Source organism: Cupressus sempervirens, chromosome 10 (genome assembly GCF_028749045.1).
Source record: "Cupressus sempervirens isolate cs-2001-9-10 chromosome 10, ASM2874904v1, whole genome shotgun sequence".
Lineage (NCBI taxonomy): Eukaryota > Viridiplantae > Streptophyta > Pinopsida > Cupressales > Cupressaceae > Cupressus > Cupressus sempervirens.
Window position 1 is genome coordinate 5607007 of NC_143127.1, and position 25782 is coordinate 5632788.

The 25782-nt window shown below is 34.6% G+C and overlaps 1 protein-coding gene across 2 annotated transcripts in view; it reads right to left on the bottom strand.

The window, feature by feature from the left end:
• LOC149532285 (hikeshi-like protein) overlaps positions 1–22630 on the bottom strand; it is a 72514-nt gene extending 49884 nt beyond the window's left edge. The window contains exons 1-2 of one of the 2 annotated variants that reach the window (XM_089804867.1): positions 22386–22630; positions 22056–22277 (exon numbers count right to left, since the gene is read on the bottom strand). In XM_089804867.1, coding sequence (XP_089660993.1) covers positions 22056–22158 — 103 coding nt within the window. In that variant the 5' untranslated portion in view covers positions 22159–22277; positions 22386–22630. The remainder of the gene's footprint in view (positions 1–22055; positions 22278–22385) is intronic. The other variant, XM_089804866.1, reaches the window with a different exon arrangement.
• Between the last annotated feature and the right edge of the window lie 3152 nt (positions 22631–25782).

A 25782-nucleotide genomic window follows, 5' to 3' on the forward strand; every position in this document is an offset into this window, starting at 1 on the left:
TATCATTCCATTTTGTGTTTTCGTCCCGGACATTTTGGATGTTTTTCGGAGACGACTTTCTTTTTGAGGGGGATGATGTTGGGAAACTTGGGTAATTAGATGGTTGGCATAATCGAGGGAGTTACAAGAGTGCGACGGTTCGCCTTGCACCCCCTTGAACACTATATGTATGAACCTTCTTCATAAGCAAAGGCATGTTGTGTAGTGCAAATGTAACCTTGTGTTCAGGTAATAATGAATATAAGAATTACTTCTGAGTTCTCTATATTTCCTGTATTGAATACCTTGCTTCTATATCTATACATTAAGTTCTTGTTACCCCACGAGGGTAAACAATCTTATGGAGGATTTTGTGGATCCTTCTATAGTTTGAGACCTCAAAAAAAAGATTAAAGGGGAGAGTCTTTCCTTATTCTTCTAATTCTAAATGAAGCATAATAAAAGTAATAAATATCAGGAATTCCTTGAAAATTGTGGACTAGGCTTAGAAAAAGTAGGCATTGCATTATCACCTCCTTGTAAAAGACAAGGTGATGTGGGGAACTATAGCTCTACAAAACTCTGCTTGATGTTGCAGCTAGGGACTAGTTCCTTCTAGAAGATGTCTTGACAATCACTAGGAATCTAATGATAATTAATAAAGTTTTCTTGGAACTTATCGGGACTTAAATCTAGCTCCACGAGTCTTCTAATTTGGCACCTTTTGGGGAGTTATTTTCAAGAGTTTTCTACAAGAAACTAATTTGGACCATTTGGACATGATTTATGCCCTTCCTCACTTATCCAACATGTGTTACATACATGTTTGCATTCATCTTTTGTGCATGAGTTAATTTTCAGGCTCGTATTGCTTATTCATGCATGCATGCATGCATATGAACAGATTGCATGCTTCTAGAAGTACATTTCGTGTCCTGAGAATTTTATACTTGATAGGCTTGTAGCTAACCTTTTTAGAAAGTCATTTGTCTTCTCCATAATTTATAATTCATGCATCTAGGTGTACTTATTTTAGAAGGTAATTACCTTGCTCTCCACATTTTTGGCTTTTTGTCATATCTCACCTATTGTAATTGTGAGATTCGTTCCCTCATTTTGATAATTCATTTATTCAAATTTTGAAATAAAGAGATGTTTATTTGACTTGATAACACTAAAAATTGAAATTATTGAAAATGACCAATGTTCCAATGAGTTTCTTGACACGGGGATAGGGGGGCCAAGGGCCTTAGTTTGGGCTTCGTGTGGCACAAATAAATATGGTACTTGAAAAATTAGTTATAAAAAGCAGGGTTACTGGAAATGCAACCCCCCAACCTCTGACACGCGTATGGCCGTATCCGATACGGATATGCAGACGAAACGGAGGAAATATGGATGAAAATCGTATCTGCCCGTTTTTGGAAAGATCCCATTTTCGAACCATGTTAGAAACGGTGAAGACATATTTCTAAAAAATTTGAGCCGAATTTTTTATAGAATGTCGCGTTTTCATGTCGTTTTAAAGAAAATATCTATTGGACTGCCAATTAGACTCGTAATCGTTGGAAAAAATTGGGAAAAATCCAAAAATATCCCGTAATCGCTGGGAAAAACAAAACTCGTGCAGCTATAAATAAACCCCAAATGTTCAAATAACGAATGAATTATTCCTGCGCGGTCTGGTTACTCCTGCGCGTGGTTTGAATACTCCTATGCTTGGCCTCCATCTCTGAATTCTCCTACGAGTGGCCTCCAATACTTGCACGCGGTTCATCGTCATCACAATACGGGAGTAATTGTTTTAGATTATTTTTTTTTAATGTTCGTTTCAGTTTTATTTTTCAAATGTTTGTTAATGTTTCAATTTTATTTTATAGATGTTTGTTAATGTTTATATCATATTGATATAACCCTATTTATATGTTAATGACTGTGTTTTATATAGTTCAAATAAAATGTACAAATTACATTGCTAAGTTTTATTTTACAAATATAAATAAATATAAAATTTAATAGTTTAATTTTAATAAATCAATATTATTTAGTTTTTAAAATAAAATAAAATTAAAATTAATTATTAAAATTACAATTATAATTATTAAAATTTAAACTAGTTTTATATTTATATTTTTTTATATTTTTTTAAATTTAAACTTCATAAAAATTAATTAATATTAAATAGTATTATAAATTATAATTTATTAATTATAGTAATAATATTTAATAATTCATAAAGCGTAATAATTGTTTTAGACTTTAGAGTTACCATTAGAATATTAAATTTATATTTGGACGAAATTAATTAATATTATGAGAATATTTAATTTATTTTTAATTAATAAATAATTTAGATTTAAGTTTCAAAGTTATATTCTTGTAAAATTAAATTTGAAATAAAAATTATTGCACATATATTTAATTTAATCATTTTATAAATTATTATATTAATTTTATAGCTTAATGCAAATTTGTTTTGATTTCATAATTTTACTAATTTTTTATTTTTTTCAGGAACCTAATCATGGCGTCATTGTCAGCAGATGTTAGAGCATCAGAAAATGACAAGTGGATCAAACCAAATGCTAAATATCCATTATGGAAACATGTAACCATCATTGAGAAATTTCAAGGCGGTGGAGGTTTTAAATGGAGGTGTCATGAGTGTCCGATTGATTATAACGGTTCTTATACCAGGGTTCATGGACACCTCTATCACATAAAAGGTACAGGATGTGAAATGTGTCCTGGTCCAAAGGTTGATGATCAACCAAGGAAGGGATTGTCACGTGAGAAGATTGTAAAGTACCAAAAAGAAGAGGATGAAGCTAATAGTCAAGTTCTAAAGTCAACACAAAGGTTAAATCTCAATAAACCTCCTTTGCATCCAACTTTAGGCACATCTGTTGGTGACAAGAGGCATAATTTAGGACCTCTTGAAAAGGCATTTAATTTGCAAAGTCGAGAGGATACAGATCAGAGTATTGCAAGTTGTCTATATGCAAATGGAATTTCATTCAACGTGGTTCGCTTGCCATATTGGCAAGAGATGGTTAGGTCTATTAATGAAGCTCCAAAAGGATACAAAAGCCCAAGGTATGAGAAGGTTCGTACTACTCTTTTGATTAAAGAAAAAGAGATTATTGATAGACAATTGCAAGTGATTCGAGATTCATGGAAAATTTCAGGAGTTTCCATCATTTGTGATGGATGGAAGGATGCCAGAAATAGGCCACTAATCAATGTGTTTGCAATGAGCCCAAAGGGGGCAATGTTTTGAGAGCAGTGGAATGCAATGCTGAAGAGAAAGATACACAGTTTATTGCCAACATTCTAATTGAAGCAATTGAATCTGTGGGGCCAGAAAGTGTTGTTCAAGTGATCACAAATAATGCAAAAGTATGCAGAGCAGCTGGGTTGGTCGTGGATGCAAGATATCCAAAAATTTGGTGGACTCCTTATGTAGTTCATTCTTTGAATTTGATGCTACAAAAAATTGGCAAAATTCAATGGATACAAAAGATTTATGAAGAAGCCAAAGAGATTCAGATGTTTATTTGTAATCATCACATGTCACAGGCCATTTACAGACAATTCGCTAAGCTAGAGTCGTTAAGGGTAAATGTCTTGTCTCAAAAATATTCAATTTGTTTTTTTATTGAAATGTATTTAAGATTTATATGGTTTTAAAATGTTTTTTTTTTATTGAAGGCGGTTGAGACACGCTTTGCCACACACTACATTGTTCTCAAAAGGCTTGTTGATGTCAAACAAGCTTTGAAAAGTATGGTGATTAGTGACATTTGGGCAGTATGGAGACAATCACAAATAGATAGAGCAAATAATCTCAGGAGGTTAATTCTTGATGAGGATTGGTGGGCTCAAATAGATTATTTACTATCTTTCATTGAGCCAATATACACCCTGATTCATCAATGTGATACCGATAAGCCAATATTAGGTGACATCTATGATTGCATACATACAATGGTGGAGCAAGTTAGAGATATTATTATAGGAAAAGAGCAAGATCCCTCTGAATTTTTTTATAAGCAAATATATGATGTAATAAAAAAAAGATGGGATAAAATGACAACTCCATTGCAACTTTTGGCATATTCTTTAGACCCTAAGTACTACCATGCTGATATATTAGCATTGCCAAATAGGACAGCACCAAATAGGAATGTTGAGGTTGTTGAAGGATATAAAAAAGCTTTCAAGAAAATGTTTACAGATCCTAGAGTTGCTGCGGAGATTCGAGATGAGTTTGGGACATTTGCTTCCTCTAATGGAACTTATGCAGATGTTGATGCAATGGCAGATAAAAAAGAAATGGATCCTATAAAGTGGTAGAACTTCCATGGTGCCATGACTACACATTTGCAAAAGCTAGCAATCAAGCTTCTATCACAGGTTTGATTTTATATTGATTATTCTAATAAGAATTATTTCTTATTTCAAATGTTTTTGATTGTTTGTGTCTTTGTAATTGTAACTTATAAATTATAATATAAAACTCTTTTATTGCAGGTTCTAGTTCTTTTGCATCTGAGAGGAATTGGAGTACATATGGCTTTATCCATTTTGTGAAACGAAATAGGTTGGCAGCCAGCAAAGCAGAGGACCTTGTCTATGCGCATTCTAATCTTCGTCTATTGTCACATTCCTCCACAAACTACATCAAAGGACCTAATAGACTTTGAGATGTACAACCTGAGATAAGTGACATTGATGTATCCATAAATGCATTGACACATCTCAACCTCAATGTTGAGAATTCTGACATGGTCAGAAGACCCTTTGCTGAATCGTCAATGGGTTCCGAGAGTCTAGGTGGTGGCCATACTCAATCCAGCTATCCTAACTCTTTGGAGAATCTTGATGATCTAGATCTTGAGTTTCAAGAGAACAGTGATGATATTTTTGATAGCATGTGATTCTACCAAACTATTTTTGTATTTGAATTTCATTTTAATAATAAAACTATATCTAACTATAGTATTTTGGAATGTCGCAATTTTGTGCTCATATTGCTTTCATTATAATGAAAAACTTCTTTAATGACTCTAAAAATTTGTTTTATATTTATATATATATATATATATATATATATATATATATATATATATATATATATGTATATATATGTATATATATATATACATATATATATACATATACATATATATATACATATATATATATATATACATATGTTTTAAGAATGTTGTATTTGTCGTTCCCAAATAAGAGGTCTCAAAAATTGGCCGTACCCGTACCCGATACCGTACTCGTGTCAATGCAACTCTGATAAAAAGTTCTTGAACGAATAAGAACTATAAATGAAACATTGCCACTATGTAAAGTTTACATTAGTAAACATTTAAAACTTGAAAATGATTGCATTGAAATTTGAACATCAACAATGGTGAGCAGAGTTTTGGAACATTGGGAGCAAAGTGTGGACCAAGAACAAGCACAAGAATTGAAAATGAAACTTAGCTTCAAACTTAGCATACTAAGTGAAGTTCAAAGTTTTCAACCCATAAACATAAAAAGCATGGAAATGATTGAATAAACAAAAAGAATGAAGGGTGGAGGTTTGGGTGCCCCCTTGTGCAGGAGTTTGAGGGCAGAGGCATTTTCCTAACATTTTCACTATTTTTTGGCTTATGGACCAAATTTCTAAGTGGGGACAATGGGAGACTCCTAGGTATCCCCAAGTTGGTCAGGGGATTCTTGAGAGTCTAGGGGCATCCCATCGTCCCCATGCTGTCCCCATTGAGCTAGCAGCAATAGCAGGTTGATGGGGATAGATCCTTATGCACTTGCAACAGAACCTAACTCACAAACTAGAAGATCTTGTTTTACTTTTTAGGCAAACCAAATATAGTTATAATTTTGTGTAAACAAATATGGTTAGATTGACCAAAGAATGTTGTCAAGATGAATGGTCATGAATTAAATAGAGAAAAGCAAGCTTACAAAGAGTAACACAACTTTTAACAAACTTCAAGTGAATGCAATACTGATTAAAATAGTACTGTAATATTTACCTATAATGGTCAATTAAGTTGAGGATAGACATATGCTTTTCTTTTAGTTGTCATCTGCAATTCTTAGTTGTAGTTCTTATCATTTATGAATAAATTATTTGTAATTCTTATTTAAGGAGGCTTTCACTCTTTTGTTAACATCAAATATCCTGGTAATCATTCTAGTGTCATTACTTTCCACAATAATACTTAGCAAGTTCATACACCATGATTATGTGCAAATTGCAAATGAAAAAGCTTGAGAAAAAAATTATTGTAGCATACCCTTCCTTACCTTCATCCATTCATAGTAATAAAGGATTCATACAAATTAATGAATATATATTAGCTAAAATTAGCTAATTGATATAAGCATCTTCCCTTCTTAATGCTACCATCTGGTCATCGATAAGGGAATTGTTCTTATGTTTTAGCCTCCCTTCTTGTGCACTTAACCACATATTCTTCCAAGTGTCTTTCGATTCTAGGTTGCATTGTGTGCAGCAATGAAAAATGTTGCACATTGTATTGTTGTTTTGTGCAATGCTGGCTCATTAAAGAAAACAATTGGCTGAGTTTTTCTTTTTTCTGGCTAGTTTTGTCCACGCTTAAAATCAGCATTATAATATTGATGGATGATTGAGGTAAAGCAATAGTGTTTGTTGCATTTGATAAAACAACGAGAACAAACATTTTATTATGGAGTGATGGATAAGTCCAACAAATCTATAACAAGTTAAGATGCCTTGCTTATTAAGACAAAGTTAAGTAATATGATTAGACAAGATTATGACGTGTGTCTTAATCCTATGTTATGAGACAACTTCCTCAATCAAATATTAAACGACTTAGGTAACTAAAATTAAATAGAAGTCATAAAGATAAGATATAATAATTTCTTATCCAGACAACAAAGACTTTTTAAAATGCACCTAGGGTTTAAGTCATTATGGAAGTAACTGGTAAATACTTGCTTGTTATTAATAGAGACCAGAAGGTCAATTTATCCAAAAGAATAAAATGATGTTTCCTTAGGAAACGATCATAAAGAATAAAGACATTCTATTCTAAAGAAAGCAAAACACGAAAGCAAACTAAAACTAACTAGATATTTACAATAGATAATCATTAACTAATAATAGACGACTTATCTATTATTGTAATACCCTCCCTTAATGATTAATCTATCTAGAACACCAAGCTGTCCTCTGAATTTAACAAACTTATCAAGACCAAGAGGCTTGGTGATAATGTTTGCACTCTAATCTGTGGTAGGAACATACTACAAATCTATAGTCTTGTCTTTAACTAGTTGTCGTATGTAACGACAATGAACATCCACATGCTTGGTTCATTCATGGAAGGCTAGATTTTGTGCTAACTTGATAACACCTTCGTTATCAACAAACAGAGTAGCCGGTCCTGCTGGTAACATTTGCATATCTCCAAGCATCCGACGAAGCCAAACAGCTTCACATCTTACCTTAACAGTCCCTCTGTATTCGGCCTCTGTAGGGGAGAGAGATATTGCTTGCTACTTCTTACTAGTCCATGTGACTACACCGGATCCCAAATTGTACACATATCCAGACGTTGACTTTTTATCATCAACAGAGCCTGCCCAATCTGAATTTGTGAACCCACTAAGTTTAGGATTAGAACTTCCAAAGTACAAAAGTCCATAATTTGAAGTGCCCTTCACATAACGAAGCACACACTTTGCTGCCATCCAATGATCAGCCTTAGGAGCTCTCATAAAGCATGAATATAGTTGACTACGAAGTTGGTATCGGGCCTAGTAGCAGAGAGGTAGATGAGGCTTCTTACTAGTTGCCTATATGTTTAGTATTATCAACGGAAGGAGAATCAGACTTTGTAAATAACTTTAGACCTTTCTCCATAGGTGTGGATGTAGACTTGCAATCCTACATACAAAATTTGTCTAACAGGGCCCTACCATATTTGGACTGAGAGATGAATATACCAGAAGACTGCTACCAAACTTCAACACCTAGGCAATAATGCATGATACCAAGGTCAATCATATCAAAAGGCTGGCATAAGTTCTGTTTGATTTCTTGAATCAAAGATGTCGAGCTGCCAGTGATGATCAAATCATCCACATAAATAACCAGAAGGATGATGTCACTGTCAGTAGACTTGATGTACAAATTTGAGTCTAAAGAACTCCTCTTGAAGCCTTGATCATTGAGGTGCATATCAATTTTTATGTACCATGCTCAAGGGGGCTGCTTCAAGCCATAGAGAGTTTTTACCAATCTAAGAACTTGATGGTCTTTCTTAGCAACCTTGAAACCAGGAGGCTACATCATGTAGACCTCTTCATGGAGATCACCATTCAAGAAAGCAATCTTGACGTCCATTTGATGGACCTTCTAGCCATACTGTGTTGTCATGGCTAGGACTAATTTGATGGTGCTCATCTTTGCAGTAGGAGCAAAGCTTTCCTCATAATCAATGCCCTAACGCTGAGAAAAGCCCTTTGTCACTAAATGAGCTTTGTACTTATCCAAAGTACCATCCGATTTGTATTTGATTTTGTAGACCCGTTTGCAACCAATGGGTTTCTTCCCCGGTGGAAGATCAGAAAGGACACAGGTGTTGTTCTTCAACAAGCTCTGGTGTTCAGATGTCGTGGCCTGTTCCCACTCTGGAATTCCTTTAGCCTCGGAATATGTTTGATGTTCAAACACACTGTGACTGTTGGCCATGAGAGCAAAGTTAGCAGAATCTATAGTTTTGCTCTTTTTCCAAGTAGTTCTCCCATCAATGAGCTCATCATCACAAAGATCAGCGAGTGTCTTAGCCCACCACTTAGGCCGGATAGGAGAATGACAAACTTAGTACTAGAAGATGCTCAATCAACAGGATCTTCATCAAAAGAATTCGGATCAAACTCAAGTGAAGCATCTACAAAGCGAGGTGATCCTGCAAGAGAAACCAAAGGTATCTGTACAAGTACCACTGGTATAACTGGAGCTGCAAGAGCTACCGGAGCCCTCCCATCAGGTGGACCTAATGGAAGCCAAACTCCCAAATCATGAGCTTGCATAGGCTGGTTTGTTGGATTAGGAACAAGAGAAATAGGCATGAAAGGTCCTCGCTGCTCATCAAAGACTACATCACAACTGTAGATGAGATGAGATGTCTCAACATCGATCAGGCGATAGGCTTTGTGAAGACTGCTATATCCAACAAGCACGAGTTTCTGACTCTTCGCATCCAACTTGGTGCGTGATGCATCAGGGATCCAAACAAAAGCAAGGGAGTAAAAGACCTTCGGGTGACTGATTTTGGGCTTGTGACCTGACCAAGCCTCTTCCAGAGTTTTACCTTTGACCGTCATTGTGGATGACCAGTTCAATAGATAAACTATAGTGTTAACTGCTTCTTCCCAAAACTTCTTCGGAATTATGTTTGTGTTCGAGCATGGATCGAGCCATCTTGATTATTGTCCTGTTCCAACATTCAACTACACTGTTCTGTTGTGGCGTGTGGGGTGTGGGTTAACTAGCGTTTAATGCCATGTCTATCCAAGAAGTTGGAGAAAACATTAGAACAAAATTCCCCCCCATTGTTTGATCTAAGAGCAATAATAGATTTCCCAAACTCTTTTTCAACTAAAGGTTTAAACTTCTAAAATACAAGAAATGCATCTGATTTCTTTTTAAGGAAATACACCCACATTTTTCTACTAAAATCATCAACAAACAACAAAAAATACCTGGACCCAAGAATAGAAGGAGTGGCCATAGGGCCGTAGATATTGGCATGTACAAGCTAAAGTGCCTGAGAAGCTCACCATGAGTCGCCATTGGTGAAAGGTGTGCAATGTTGCTTCCCAGACTGGCATGTGTGACAAACTCCAAGCTGTTGAGTTTGAATCTCTGGCAATCCAAGAACAAGCTCATCCCGACCAAGCTGTGAGAGATGATGCACATTTAAGTGCCCATATCGTTGATGCCAAAGTGTGCTAACATAAGACCACCGAGCAGCCATAGCTAAGTCTTGAGAATCACCAGAATCAATAAGTTTGAAAAGAACATGATCCTCAAGACCCACTGCAACAATAGACTTAGTCGCCCGATCAATGATGGTGCACTGATGTGAACTAAAGGTGACTACCAAGTGTGGAGAATGTCGCAGCAACTGACTGACTGAGAGTAGATTTAGTTCCATCCCTGGAACGTAGTACACTTCAAGGAATATGAGATTCCTCCCAATAGACTAAATCTGAATGTTGCCTTTACCGACAACCATGTACACTTCTCTGCCACCAAAAATAACAGTCTAAATAAGGTTGGTAGTCAGTAAACCAGTCTCTGCAATGAGTGAAATGACAAGAACCTGAATCAATGTACTAGGCAGACGACTTCACATGATCGACAGGTCTTTTAGCCATGAAGGTGTAAAAGGCAGATTCTGCCTGGTTAGTGTGCTCTGCATTGTTCGCTTTGGGCTGCGAACCTAATTGCTTAGACTGTGCAGCTAAGCATTTCTGACATCCAACCCTCATGTATCTAAACTTGTGGCAGTAGTTGCATTGAATGTTCTTCTTTCGAGAAGCATCTGATGCTAGAGCAAAAGACTTCTGCTAAGATGGCTGCTGAAATTTGCCTTTATCCTTCTGAAAGGATTTCGCAGCAAAGGCTTGCTCTGTGGAGGTGGAACTGGAGCTGCTACCAAATTGTTGTTTCCACCAATCTTGCTGAAGCAACAAGGTGCAGAGATCAGTGAACTTCAAATCAACACCAGAAGATGTGATGTTGAGAGTCTCAATAAAATGCTCATAGGACTTTGGTAAACTCTGATAGAGTGATCACCACAATATCCTCTTCCTCCATCTTGTGACCGATGGCAAGTAACTGATCACAGATTTCCTAAATCCGATTCAAGTGTGCCTAGAGTGAGGTGTGCTCATCCATGACAATAAAAAACAAAGTGTTTTTCAAAAAGGAGGTTTTGCTTTTGTCAAAAGTTTCATGAAGACCTTTACGATGTGTCTAGATCTCAGCAGCTGTCTTACTAGATGAAATCTGAGAAAGTTGATCATTAGCCACAGATAATTTGAGAAGCATCATTGCCTCTCAATTATTCAGATCCCATGTATCTTGATCAGGACTAGGAGAAGTCGAACACTTCGTAACATCTAGAACAAGTCGATCGGTGTTCCGATATTCAAAAATTGCGATGATTCGCTACTTCCAAGTGTCATAATTTCGACAATTAGATTTGGAGTCGTGCTTGAGCAAAATGTTTGTCAAAGATGCCATGGCACATTTTCCAATGAAAATCTGTGAAGACACGTTTTTCGAGGCAAACAAATAGAAGACCTAGAAAAAATGGAGAGTGACCCAAAAGAGAGCTCGAAAAACCCAAAAGGAATATTTTGTCATTTTCTAGATCCGCTAGCTCGAAAATCGAGGTACCCAAAAAAATGAACGACAACCCAGTTGAGCTCTTGAAAAACCCACCAAAAAATTGTGATCAAAATTTTTTTTCAAGTTCAAAATTTAGGGTTTTGAAAAAAAATGCAATCCGCAGCCATGGAGGTCAATAAATGCCCTTTTTTTTCAGAACACAGGGGTTTTGGCTGAGACGACAGAGAGGATGAAGATCTGAGACCAAGGAACCTAATTATGCACCATAAAATCGCAAGACACACGTCCTCAGAAAAACAACACTGTATGTTGCGATTTGATACCAAAAAACGAGCCGCAACAACTGGAACGCGAGCAAAATATCTAATAGGGATAGACAGGCCTGGTATGTGCGTGATATTCCTTAAGCAAATCACAATTTGTAGACAAAACTCCAATAGAAAATCGCAATTTGTAGATGGCCGCAATTTTCAAGCGAGAAACAAAAATTGCGATTTTCAAGCCTGTAAGCCTGAGCAAAGATCAAGGCAAATCGAAACCCTAGACGTTACTAGGTACGAGGAAGAAGATGTCCTGAATAATTTCGAAAATAAGGATCCAAAAATTTCAATGAAGAAATTCTTATTTTCAAAAAAAAATTAACCACGCTTTGGTACCATATTACGGAAGTAATTGGTAAATACTTATTTGTTATTAACAGAGACCGGAAGGTCAATTTATACAAAAGAATAAAACCATGTTTCCTTAGGAAACAATCGTAAAGAATAGAAACATTCTATTCTAGAGAAAGCAAAAAACGAAAGCAAACTAAAGCTAACTAGATATTTACAATAAATAACCATTAACTAATAATAGACGACTTATCTATTATTGTAATATAAGTAAACTTAAGTCATTTGAGAAAGTTCCATACAAAGAACTTGCTATGTAAAAGGCCTTCACTACAAACAAAACTTTATTCACATCAATAGCTTTGGTTTTATGAAGCTTTCCATCATCATATGATTTATTTATTGAAATTTTGCAATTGATTACAAACATACAAATACTTGATTTTGTGAAACTGTCAATACTTTTGTTGCAAAAGAAGTGGGATAAAAATAGAAGCAATGCCTTTTAAAGTCTACAGAAAGTGAATGCAATGCTTGGATGATATTCAAAGGCAAGCAAAAACACATCTAATGACTCATTAACAGGCCATAGAGAATTAGGAGGAAGTACTTATATTTAATGAGCTTCAACACTTGGGAGAAGTGCCATCAAACACAAAACAACTAGAAGAGATCAAAGCATGCAAATATTGCTGACATAGAGCAGCTTGAAATGAAGGATCCTATAGGTAAAAAATGGGTTTGCAATTGTTGCATTACATGAGCAATGCGTGGATTCAACAACCTGGTATGTTAATTGCAGTGCATCTAGCCATTATATATGCTGCAAATATTGGTGCATATCTTTCAACAAGAATATGTATCTGTCCCTTTAAGAATCGTTGGACTCATTTAATTAAGCATGCAGTGATATTTCTGTCACATTGCACAATGTTTTCTACATTCGATTCCATACAACGCGTTTCTAACATGAGCAAGAATCTTCTTTGTATCAGCAAAAAAACTAACAATCTTGCCCTTGCTATCAACTTTCAAGGAACAAAGAGCATTGTCAAAACTCTCCAAAATGAGACAGTGCTTGCAATTGCTGTGAGAAGGGATTTTACAAACAATTGATCCCAAGGCCATAGAGTCTTGTGCACTAGCAGTGGAAAATAGCATTTGACATGAAAAGTACAAGCACTTGAATTACAACATTTATCTGTTATAAGAAGTCTTAAAAGGCCAGAAGACTTCCATCCATACAGGAATATCAGGATGTACATACAAAATGTCAAATTTTGTATGATACATACAAAATATCAAAATTCAAGGAACAAAGGGTATTGTCAAAACTCTCCAAAATGAGACAGTGCTTGCAATTGCTGTGAGAAGGGATTTTACCAACAATTGATCCCAAGGCCATAGAGTCTCGTGCACTAGCAGTGGAAAAATAGCATTTGACATGAAAAGTACAAGCACTTGAATTACAATATTTATCTGTTATAAGAAAGTCTTAAAAGGCCAGAAGACTTCCATCCATACAGGAATAACAGGGCAACATTTGTTTGATACTGACAAAGAATGGAAGACCACCGAAGTCTTGGGCCTGATTTATGTGGACTTATGTGGTCCAGTGAAGCTACTCAATGTGTCTGAAGTCAAGTGTTCATCGCTGATTATTGATACATTTTTAAAGAAGTTGTGAGCCTACTTCTCAAAATAGAAGAACAGATATTTCTAGCATAATCTCTCATTAGTCAGCATTTGAAACTTTGGTTAAAAAGCAGGAAAATGCCCTTATCAAGTCACTCAGGTCAGATGATGGAGGAAGTCTGGCTCCAATTAAGTCAAGACATTATACAAGGAGAATGGTATGCATAGACAGCATGCTCTGCACACTCTGCAACAATATAGAATTGTGGAATAGAAAAATTTAATGGTTATGAGATGAAGGCATGAGGTGACAACTAGAATATACCAACATGGTACCAGGGAAAAGCTGTCAACGTAACTATTTTGCAACTTGAAATGGGGTCCTTACAAGGTATTGCAGAATTTTACTCTCCAGTAAGCGAGCAAAAGGAGAGGAGATCATAGTTAAGCGCAGGGCTCATTTTAGGTTGGGCTTCTTTTGTACTAATTCCTAACAGTGTAGGAGTAAGCTTGATGCAGAAAGTAAAAGGTATATATGCACCAGCTATTGCAAGTAATCAAAGGTATAAGAAATTGCTTGATGCGTCTATGAATGAAACAGTGATCAGTAGATACATAGTCAAAGATGAGATGTATTTTTCTCAGGTTATGGAAATCCTGATAGCAATATCATAATATAAATACAAGTTTTCTAAAATGATAAGCAATATAAACTTTGACCTCATACTTATTTATATTTATGTTACAATCAATTCACATAATTTTGTCAATTATTCAAACTCTAGACCTCTCAAGAGACAAAGGCTTGTTAATTTGAATTTGAGAGAATTTTTTGTCTATTCATCATATACCCATGTCGAATATTTAATTTAAAACAGTCAAACATACACCCTACATACATCTAATATAGAGAATTTCTTTCTTTGTGGCACGGAATGTCTTTTTTTCTGGTCTTGTCTGTAATAGTATTTGGTATTTGGATTTGGATTGGAAGATCCAGAGTTCAAATCCCAGGTGCTCCTAGACCATGACCCTTGATCTTTTCTACTTCTGAACTTCCAACAAACTTCCACCATCTACATGACTGGACCACAGACCTACAATACAAATGCCCACATTTGAGGTGAGCCCCACAGGTTTCAGACTTTTTTTCACCGTGGATCCAGCAAACGTTAAGTATATCTTCAAGACTAAAATTGATACCTATTTGAAGGTCAGTGTTATGAATTTTCTGAAATCTGTGACTTACAGTGAAATTGGACTTATGATTTAAACTTTTCTTTTTAACAATTGTTTTAATTTTGCTAACATAGTGCTGCTCATGAGAATCGGTGTCAATTTCTGGCTGATGGTAATTTTAAAACAGACAGGCAAGTGTAGAGACTTCAACACAAATCTGCAATTTTCACTTGGCTCATTTCATCAACATTTTAAAAATCCTTACATAGATGTGTTTCATTTTATCTTCAATGTGCATGAAGGCTGAAAAAAGGAACATTGGCACTTTCCTTTAGATCACCTATTGTTGATCTATTCTCCAAAGACCAACTCTTACTCCATACAGGAACCAAACTCATCATTCCCAAAGACCCTTTTCATCATGATTCATCACGAAAATCAATCGATTTTTGTCGAAAAACAAAAAAAAATTGGTTTAGTTCAGAATTTTCGGTCCACAATCGTGACTGTGCACAGAATGTTTGAACATGCAAGCTAAGAATATCACCCGAGCCGTGAGAATGGCCACGCACATCAGGGACTTTAACAATCATGTTTTCCATTGGAAGACTACATGCCGGTGAAGAAAATCCGAAAATGTCATAGATGAATGATTAAAGTGGAATTTCGGGTCAGAGTGACTTTAACCGGCACCCTTTCTATCTTCAGGTGTGAGGAATTTACTTCTGACAGAAAACGTTTCAAATAAAATAGCCTATCAGCTAATTAATTGACTTATTTGGAGAGCGTCAGGATTCTATTATGCAGATTCAAAGAGAGAACCCAAAGGTTGTCTCTTGTTTGAGTATTTTGTTCAAGTGAGCAACATCAATTGCTTACAACAAGGGCATGTTCTCTTTAGATTTCAAGAGCTTCATTGTGTTCAGCTACTCCAGTGACTTCAGGAGTTGGCAAAAACTTCCTTATCCCTCCCAAACTGATTTCTACCTAATCCTCTCCCTCCTAGACCCATGATATAAGATGTCTACCAAGACTGGAATAAATAGGAGACGTTGAAATCACTTTGATGCCTATTGTATTGAAAGCGCACTTTTTTCATTGTTGTTATTTTTGACTAATTTACGAGTTCTGGGAGTTTGCAAGGTATTTATGCTTGTTTTGTGTTGATCTTTGAGTTTGCAAGTTGGATTTTACTTTGTTTAGAAGATTGTGAGTTTGACCATGTTTGAAGCTCTTTCAAACCAAAGGACGCTGACCTAGAGTTTTACTTTTGGAATATTTTTGGATGTTGAAAGAAAAAGTTTTTAATTACACTATGCAACTAAAATAAATGAAGAAAGGAAACCCTTCTTTTCTATGTTCTTGTATTCATGCCTGCATGAAAGGAAAAACTTTACAGCCAAAAAAAGAAATCTAATTCTAAAATCAACAATACAAAAAATCTTGCCCTTCTTGTAATTAAATGTAAATAAATCAGAACTAGAAGAAAAATAAGTACATAAAAGTAATGATTGAATAAACTAACTTTTCCTATTGCTTTCAGGCCAAAAATGAATGTTTTTATGTTACAATTTATTTGTTATTTGCTGATCTTGATTTTAGTGCTTGGACAAAGGAATTGTTCTCAGTTCAAAAGAAAACTTATTGATTTACAGATTTCCATTTCGTTGTTGTTTGCTGGTTGGTTTGGCTTGCTCTACAACTGATTTTCTTTTAACAATGATTTTGCACAAATAAATTTTGTCTACCAACAATAATTTAGATCTACATCTATCTAATCCAATTCTAAACAAAACTCATTTAAAATTTAAAACAAGAAAATTTGTATGCTACACCATATCTAACAATTAATCTACTCTAGGATAACAGGATACTTTATAAAAAGCAAAAACTTAAATTCCACACAGGACAAAAAGCGATCCAAGATGTAAAATAAATTGTTGGTGCAAGTTTATCCTTAGGGACCCAGCTATTCTTCCTGTCCTCTTCACTCAACTAAAGACTCTCCTCTGTAGTTGAAAAGAAGATAGGAAAAGCAGGACCAACTTATCACTAAAGTGGATGAAAGCAATGTTGCAACTATTAGCAATGTTGAGAAAGAAGCTTTCGAGCTGTTAGAAATTATCACAGTTGACAAATTAAGCTATACTGAAGGAAGTTGAGGTCATATGTGTTTGCACAAACGTTGCAAAAGCTGTATTAAATGTATTATAACTTAAAAGCACAGAAGCTACAATACATTTCTTCCCAAGAGTTTGTATGAGCTTAAATCTGCTAAACATACCAAATTTCCAGAAGAACAAAAACCCAAGAAAAGGCTTATAAAATACATAAGTAGCATGAGATCCCAATTCAAAGGAGCTTAAGTGAGATAGAATGAACATAACAAAAATTGGCTTGAACTAGAGAGTGAGAGGCACAAAAGGTGATGAGTTGGGCACATGCTAAGGTTCATATCACCAAAATAAACCTTGCATTTGCCCCCTTTGAAAATAATTCATTTACGAAGGCTATTGTTTTCTTGCCATGGCATACATGATAATCTTTGGGCCAAACTAAACATAAAAGGGCAAACATGCAACAAAATGGGGTTTTGAATGAAAACAAGGGCCAACTGTCTAGCAAATAACTTAAGAAGCAAAAGACTATTAAGATAATATCTTATACTTTCTATAATAGTCAACTACTTGTCTATAGTCCGTCTTTCAGTCTAGATAGAAATGTTTCCTATCCCGTCTCTTTTTGTCTTCAGTGCAGATAGGAATGTTTCCTATCCTATCTCTAGTTTTGTTTCTAATTCCATCTTCAGTCTACGTTGTTTCTTTTAGAAACAACATCCTTGTAATTCTTTATAAGGAACACATTTGTTCCTCTGTTTATCAATGAATCATCCGGAAATCCGTTAATCTGCCAACTCTTCTTGAATCTTGTAACATGGTATCAGAGCCTAGTTCTTGAACTTTTTGAAAAATTTATAATTTCATTCGAAATTATTTGCTCAAATTTTTCGAAATCCAGCTAGGTCTCTTTTCTGAAAATCGTGGGAAGATTTTTTTGCATTCGGCTCTGCAAACTCACGCCGTTTTTTGGTGTTTGTTCAGCACACTCTAGCCCCATTCGTCCATGCACATCGATCCTTGAAAAAAATCCACCATTTTTATCAAGAAATCTGAAGTTTTTTCAAGCTTTATTCAGCTAGGGCCTTTTTTTTTCGAAACCCTAATTTTTGGGGTCGAAAAAATATTTTGTTTGCAAATTCTTGGTGGGTTTTTCGAGAGCTCAACTAGGTTGTCGTCCATTTTTTTTGGGTGCCTCAATTTTTGTGTCTTGATTTTCGAGCCAGCGGATCCAGAAAATGACAGCAGATTCCTTCTGGGTTTTTCGAGCTCTCTTCTGGGTCATTCTCTAATTCTTCTGGGTCTTTCGTATTTTTGCCTCGAAGAACGTGCCTTCATAGATTTTCAAAAATTTTCATTGAAAAACGTGCCATGGCATCTTTGACAAATATTTTGCTCGAGCATAATTCCAAATTCAATGGTCGCAATTATGGAACCTGGAAGCAGCGCATCATCGCAATCTTCGAATATCGAAACACCGATCAACTTGTTCTGGGTGTTACGCAGCGTTCGACTTCTCCGGGTCCTGATCAAGGCGAAGCTGCATTTTTCGCCTTCTGAATTTGTTTCTGAGATTTTGGGTTTGTTGATTTTCTCCTCAAAAATCATTTCAAGTTGTCTGTAATACGCAAGGTTGTGTGAGATTCTGGGTTTGTTGATTTTCTCCTCAAAAATCATTTCAAGTTGTCTGTAATACACAAGGTTGTGTGAGATTCTAGGTTTGTTGATTTTCTCCTCAAAAATCATTTCAAGTTGTTTGTAATACGCAAGGTTGCGTGAGATTCTAGGTTTGTTGATTTTCCCCTCAAAAATCATTTCAAGTTGTCTGTAATACGCAAGGTTGTGTGAGATTCTGGGTTTGTTGATTTTCTCCTCAAAAATCATTTCAAGTTGTCTGTAATACGCAAGGTTGTGTGAGATTCTGGGTTTTACCGTTTTTTCCACAAAAACGAAGTTTTGTAAATGCAACTTATTTTGAGTCATAGCACTCTTCTGGCAAAGCTTCTTGGTTTCAGCATTTTGTAGATCTAGGGAGGGTCTCAATTATCACAGAATGTTCCGACATCCATACATTGACCATTAAGGGAGGGTATTAAGATAATATCTTATACTTTCTATAATAGTCAACTACTTGTCTATAGTCCGTCTTTCAATCTAGATAGGAATGTTTCCTATCCCGTCTCTTTTTGTCTTCAGTATAGATAGGAATGTTTCCTATCCTATCTCTAGTTTTGTTTCTAATTCCGTCTTCAGTCTACGTTGTTTCTTTTAGAAACAACCTCCTTGTAATTCTTTATAAGGAACACATTTGTTCCTCTGTTTATCAATGAATCATCTGGAAATCCGTTAATCTGCCAACTCTTCTTGAATCTTGTAACAAAGACAACAACAAGACCGCTGCAGAGGACTAACAAGATGCTTCCACCAAATCAAAATCAATTGAGACTTCAATTTATTTCCATGCCATGTAAGGTCGTGTGTTGTGCCATCAAGTTATTTTTATTAAAAACAATTACAATCTGCATGAGTTACTAAGAACCATTTTTGGTGATCAGCTTACCTGTAACATTTTATAGTTCAGCAAAAGTTACTATCCTCAATCTGCTGGGAAATTATTTCAGCTCACCAGTACCATCTTTTCCTTCAGCAGCAGCGTAGCTGATGCCGTTACCCAATATTCAGGCCACAATGTTGTCTCCTTGGGCATTTTGTTATTGTAATTATTATATTACATTTATGCATATTGACAATGGAAGCATTTTTTGTTGATTTGATTGTCAATTCTCATGTGAAAGCTCAATTCAAGTCTAATGTTATGAATAAAGCTTTCATTATGTTTAATGATGAATGATTTATCAATGTTATGATGTGAATAATTGAAATTTTTCTATACTTCTATCAATTTCCTTATTTTAATTGTTGTCCCTTGCCATCCTCCCCATCCCGAAAACTTGGGGGATAAAAGGAAATATTGGATCAAGGTTTGTGTGAGATCAAAGATGCAAATTTATTTTTTACAATGGCAACAATGCAAGGAGTTATTTCTTGTTCTTGTAAACATATTACTCCACAAAAATACAAATCCTTTGTCTGACAAATGATTTCACCCCATGCCAAAAGAATCCATTCGAGATGAGAACAAATAGACAATTGGGTAGAAATAAAGAAAGAATGATGTGAAAACACTGGAAGCAAGTTGGAAAATATAATGGTGAACAATCAATAGAAAACTAAAAATAAGTCCTAGTGAGAATGTAAATACAAGATGACAAATCCAGTGATCTATTTATATCAGAAGTTAACGGAAGTTGGACCAGATTATAAGCATATCAGTATTCACACCAGAAGTGAAAGTAAAGAAGATTCATCAAAGCTGAAGTGTGACTAGGCATGACTTAGCAGTGCCACTAAACACAGCTGCAAGCTATACTGCAACTATCAGACAAGGAGGTGAGCACACCAAGAGAGCACAATCATTCAAAAGCAAGGCACAACATTATAGAAAGGTTTAAAACGGCTATTTTTGAGCCTCGTAAATGAAATTTGCATAATCCAAAGTATTGAATAAACATTATATTTGGTTGTAATATACAAGTTACGAATATGCTTTGGGATATTACATGATACAGATTTTCCACTTGGATTTATTAAGTCTCCTAATCAAATGAAAAAAGAGAGAAAGATGACAATGTCATAAATTTGGGGCATAGGCATAAGCAGCTAGCAAATCATGTTACTTCAATCATTACTTAGGTTGCTTGTGTCTACCTTGTAGATCTCTGGCGCTGTGATTTTTAACAATTTTATGCATTTATAAAATTAAAATTGAATTCAGAATTGTGATATAGATCTCTTCAGAGAATTGTATGAATCTGGGTAGCAAAATATTTCAACTCTAAGCCTCTTTCCTCTCTTTAAAATTTCTATTTCAATAATTCTATTAGTACGTCTAAACTTTTATTTAGTTCCCAAAAGTATGCTAGTGGAGTCAAACACAAATATAGGATAAACCCCATGATGAATAACGACAAAAGCCCTCTCCTTATCCTCCTGCAACAGCAAGGCAGTATTCTTCAAAATGCCCAGGGGACATTCAATGAGAGCTGAATATTTAAAATTGGCATTTGGCTATTGATATAATATATTGAAACAAAAACAGCTTGTTTTCAAAGTGACAAAGAATATTTGCCCCTTGGAGCAAAGGTGCAGATAGACCTTTATAGCATGGAGTTTTCCACCGTTATCAGGATATATGCTAATATGAAATCATTTATTCAGCAATTTATTCAAAAAATCTACGTTATAAATTCTAACATCTTTTTGGGAGCCCTTGTATCTCCCACATATAGGGAAGAGGATTTAGTAGTTGAGCACCCTAATTTCAGACTAGGTATTCTAGAGTAGAAATTTCAAATCACTCTCAATTTTCCGCAGTAGTTTACTTGGCAAATACGATGTAACATCAGCATTGCCAGGTCTACAAATTCTAGAGTAGAAATTTCAAATCACTCTCAATTTTCCATAGTAGCTTACTTGGTAACATCAGCATTGTCAGGTCTACGGAACAGGAAAAAAAGAAAAACATGAGACCAAGGGTTGTGCAAACAAGACACTCACGCTCGTGCAGCTGATGTGGCATCATATGATTAGTTATTTTTTTACAAATAAATACATTTCATTTAATTATAGGTAGTCATAGTAGCAATACCAATTTTAAAATCACAACTCTTAGTACAATGTTGGAAAAATAAATTAAATTAAATCAAGAGCTATGGTTATTAAATCAATAATCAACAGCTGATATCACAACCAAATGCGCACAGGTACTGGATCCTTTCAGAATCAAATACTCACTTTAAATCGTGAACCCAAAATAAGCATTCAGCATATGATTACCATGTACAGGGCCAATTAGAAAGTGTTTCCATTTTATCGTAGATGGCAAGATCTCTAATCTTTCAAATAATTGGTACCACAACAAAATTGAGCAAAAAATCAATATTCCAAAAACCAACTCAAGTGTGTTTGCATAGATATCTCTATGAATGTCGTATGCAGAGCTTTAAAATTCAAAATGGTAAAAGTAGAACTTACCTACAAAATAATTCATGTCGAGAACCCAATGAAGTGTATCTATTTGAGAGAAACTCGACATGTCCATTGGGAAGCTTCGATTTGGGAAAAGAACTCCAAACATCTTTACCTTCTTGGATGACTTAGTATTGACTCAACTCTTAAGACAATTTTTAATCGCTTAAACCTCCTTGCATTTGCATGATAACTGGCAATCTGCGCTGATATAAACCCTCTTTTAATCTACAGATATCCAGTGACAAGAGTAAGTCAGAAAAATGAAGATTCCCAAACATGAATTCAAAAGATCACCCACTATGAATTAAAAGAAAAATCAATCGACGCCCGGACCTTTCATTATACGGCAATGGCTATATAATAATAGAGCCCATGTGAATTATTTAAACCCTAAGCTTCAAATAAGTGCAACGCAGCCAAAAGGTGAAATGAGAATACGATTAGTGTTAAGGGTGAGATAGGGCCAGCAGACCAACTGGAAGGACCTAGAAGATGCGAGAACAATATGCGTCCATGTTGTCATATTTTGTGCTTCGAAATAACCGGGATGCAGGCCCTGTTTGCAACGATTCCGATTTGAGTAAATTTAGTTTTTTTTTATTATGTAAAATATGAATGTAATAGATAAAAGAGTAAAAATTAAGGTTAAAGCAACTCAGTGGACATCTTATCCATCACGTTGTTGTAGTTTATTGGTGAGGATGTTTGGTTTAATAAGAGACTCAATACGTCAAAGTCATGTCAATAATTAGTGAAGAAGGAAAATAGAGAATATTAATAGTTATATTATTTTTAGAAATATATAAATAATAATAAATTATATTATATGAATGAACTATTCATTTCTACCAATTCAGTTATAAGTTGAAATATTTAATTTTAAAAAATAATTGTTGATTACTTAATTTAAACTACCAAAATATCTAGTAAGTTTGAGGGGTAGTATTAGTTTTACAATTTGTTAAATGATATAAAAAAGAATTAGAGAAGATTGTAAAAAAGTGACTAGTAAAACATAGTGTAAACTTAAAGAAATAGCATTTTACAATTGGCATCAATGTAAAACTAATAAATGTATTTAAAATAAGAAATATAAAATATTTAACTCTATATTTGAATTTGGTAAGAAAAATAGATTGTGATAATTAATATTGATTAGACATTTATTTTTGTCCAAAGTGATGTGACGTAAAAGATAAAATGATTTTTTTTTTGAAAAATCTAATCAACTTGTCACAAATGTGGAAAGGATAAAGTTGTAATTAATGCATGATAGACTTGTTAGAAAATATTTGTATTTTTGTTGAAGAAAATTGAATTTTCTCCTTACCAAAAATAGTATGTTCCAATAAAATGAATGGAAAAAGTGATTTATAAAATAATGGAAAATTAGAAAAAGATAGAAACATTTGAAATTTCTTTTAATCTTTTAAATTATGTAAGTTGATTGGTCAATTGAATTGAATGAAAGCAATAGTATCCTGCCTTGAGTAGGAACTAATAATAATGGCTAAATGTGAAAGTTGATATATACCGTAAATCATTAGTTGGAGTTATGAAAATCTTAGTGCTTATTTTATATTGTATGATGTAGTGAAAGTGGGTTTACTAGTTTTAAACATTCAAATTAGTAGTAAAATTCATTTCAATCAATAAGCACTACAGAATAATCAATAATCTAACCTTAAATTTTCAAGAGCTTGGTGTAATGATTGAATTGTTGTTCTTTTACTTTTTATATGATTGGATAAGATAAACTGAGAAATGATGCAAGAACTGGGTTTTTGACAACAAATAGCATAAAATGACATTAAATTTTGTAAATCGAAAAATATACTTGGATTTAGAGATAGGATGCAAAGAGGAACCTATAACTAAAAATTGGGTTCAAAATGTTCAAACCCTAGTGTTGGGTGTCATAGTCCAAGGGGTGTTTTCATTGGCTTACATATTTGGAATCTTGGATCAAGATGCTTTATATATATATATATATATATATATATATATATATACCTACCAAAATTTCAGCCAAAAAGTGTTGAACTATCTATCTCTATCTACACATTTTGAATTTACCACTATCTTCAAATATTTCAATTGCACACAAAAGTAGAGAAAATAGTGTTGGATTAAATAAAGGCTTACCTGAGTAAATCACTAGGTAGCAATTATCCTCTCCTACTACAGTGATGGATAAAAAAAGAGCTTGCCCTTGTAGGGTGTGGTGGAACCCTCAATTTTTTGCTAAAATTGGCATCAAAAGGATATTTTTACTACTTTGGAAGGACATGTGTGAGAGGTCTTTGAAACAGTGAAAAATCAGAATTTTGTGGGCATAGTATAAAGGGTGGAGCAAAATGGAAAAGCTTCATCAAATCACAAAGTGCAAGTAGAACATGGTTCCAAAACATGATTTTTCGTTGTTTCGGAAGGAATTTTATATGAGCTGTGAGAAATCATAGTTTCAAAGGAGAATCTTGATGTGACATGTGAAATGGCAATTTTTTGGAACTTCGCAAGAGAGGTACTAGGAACTTGTGAACTAGCGATTTTTGAGGTTTCAAAGGGCATGATGAAGATGCAATGTGAAATGGAAAAGTTTCGCCAAATCATAGGAGATTTTTTGATGTACCTCAAAATGGAAAAAAGGTTTTCATTGCATTAATGGCTATCACAGTTTCGGAGGAAGTAGCCAAATAAGCATGTGAAAAAGGCGAAATGAGCGTTGTCAGGATATCTTGGAAAGTACAGAGCAAATTGTAATTGGAAAAGATATAAATGTTGTACAGTCACAAGCCAAACATGTGTGGAATGTTGTTGATGGAATTTTTTAGTTAATGAGCCATTAAATGTCACTATTTTAGTAACGCCTCATCGCAAGCTAATTTCACAATCCAGATTTCAAAAGTACATTCTCTGGTAAATTCTTCAAGTTAGAAAGCTTTGGATTATAGGTCCAAAATGGGGTTGCTAGTACAAGAACATCTAGTAAGCCAAGAACCAAATCCATCCATGCAATTGAGTCTTTCTCCTGAGGAAGAGGATCAATTTGATATTATCAACAACATGTACATGGTTGCATGGGATCTCAGAAATAACTATGCCAAGTTTGTGAGTGATTGTCATGAGCTTGAATTAGAAGAAGATAAAGTTGAGATTGCACAAATATTAGTCGAGCGAGGAGAACAGTCAAGTGATCATTCTTACTTAAATGACAAGTTGGATATGTTTTTTGTGGCCTCCTTCCACGATGATTTTTTTTAAAATCTCTTTTTGTTAATATGTAAATAATATGTCTGGTTGCAATTAGCTTAGTGAAGCATTTTTTAAGGGTCTAAAGCTTTTTGTTGCACCTCTTCATTTCTTATAAGAAGAGGTACCAAGACCCTAGATAGAAGAGAGATATCAAAAAAATTGAAGAATATAGAAAATATAGATACAAATCAAGGCATAGCACAGAAGCATATAATATGTGCAGATTTTGATATTGCAACCAATCACAACTCATTTGTACTCCTCTTTGAAGTTAATGAAAATACTATATTTTCCTTTCCAAAAATTGTGCAAAGTAATCTTCATTTGCAGTTAACAGATTGTCCTCTTAGATTGAAATTTAATGCAATCTCTTGATAATCAGAAATTGCATGCACTATGTTTTTTGTTCAGTTGATCTTCCAAGTTTGAAACTAAAAATAATTGAACTATGGCTTGTGTTAAAGTTCTTTGTCTA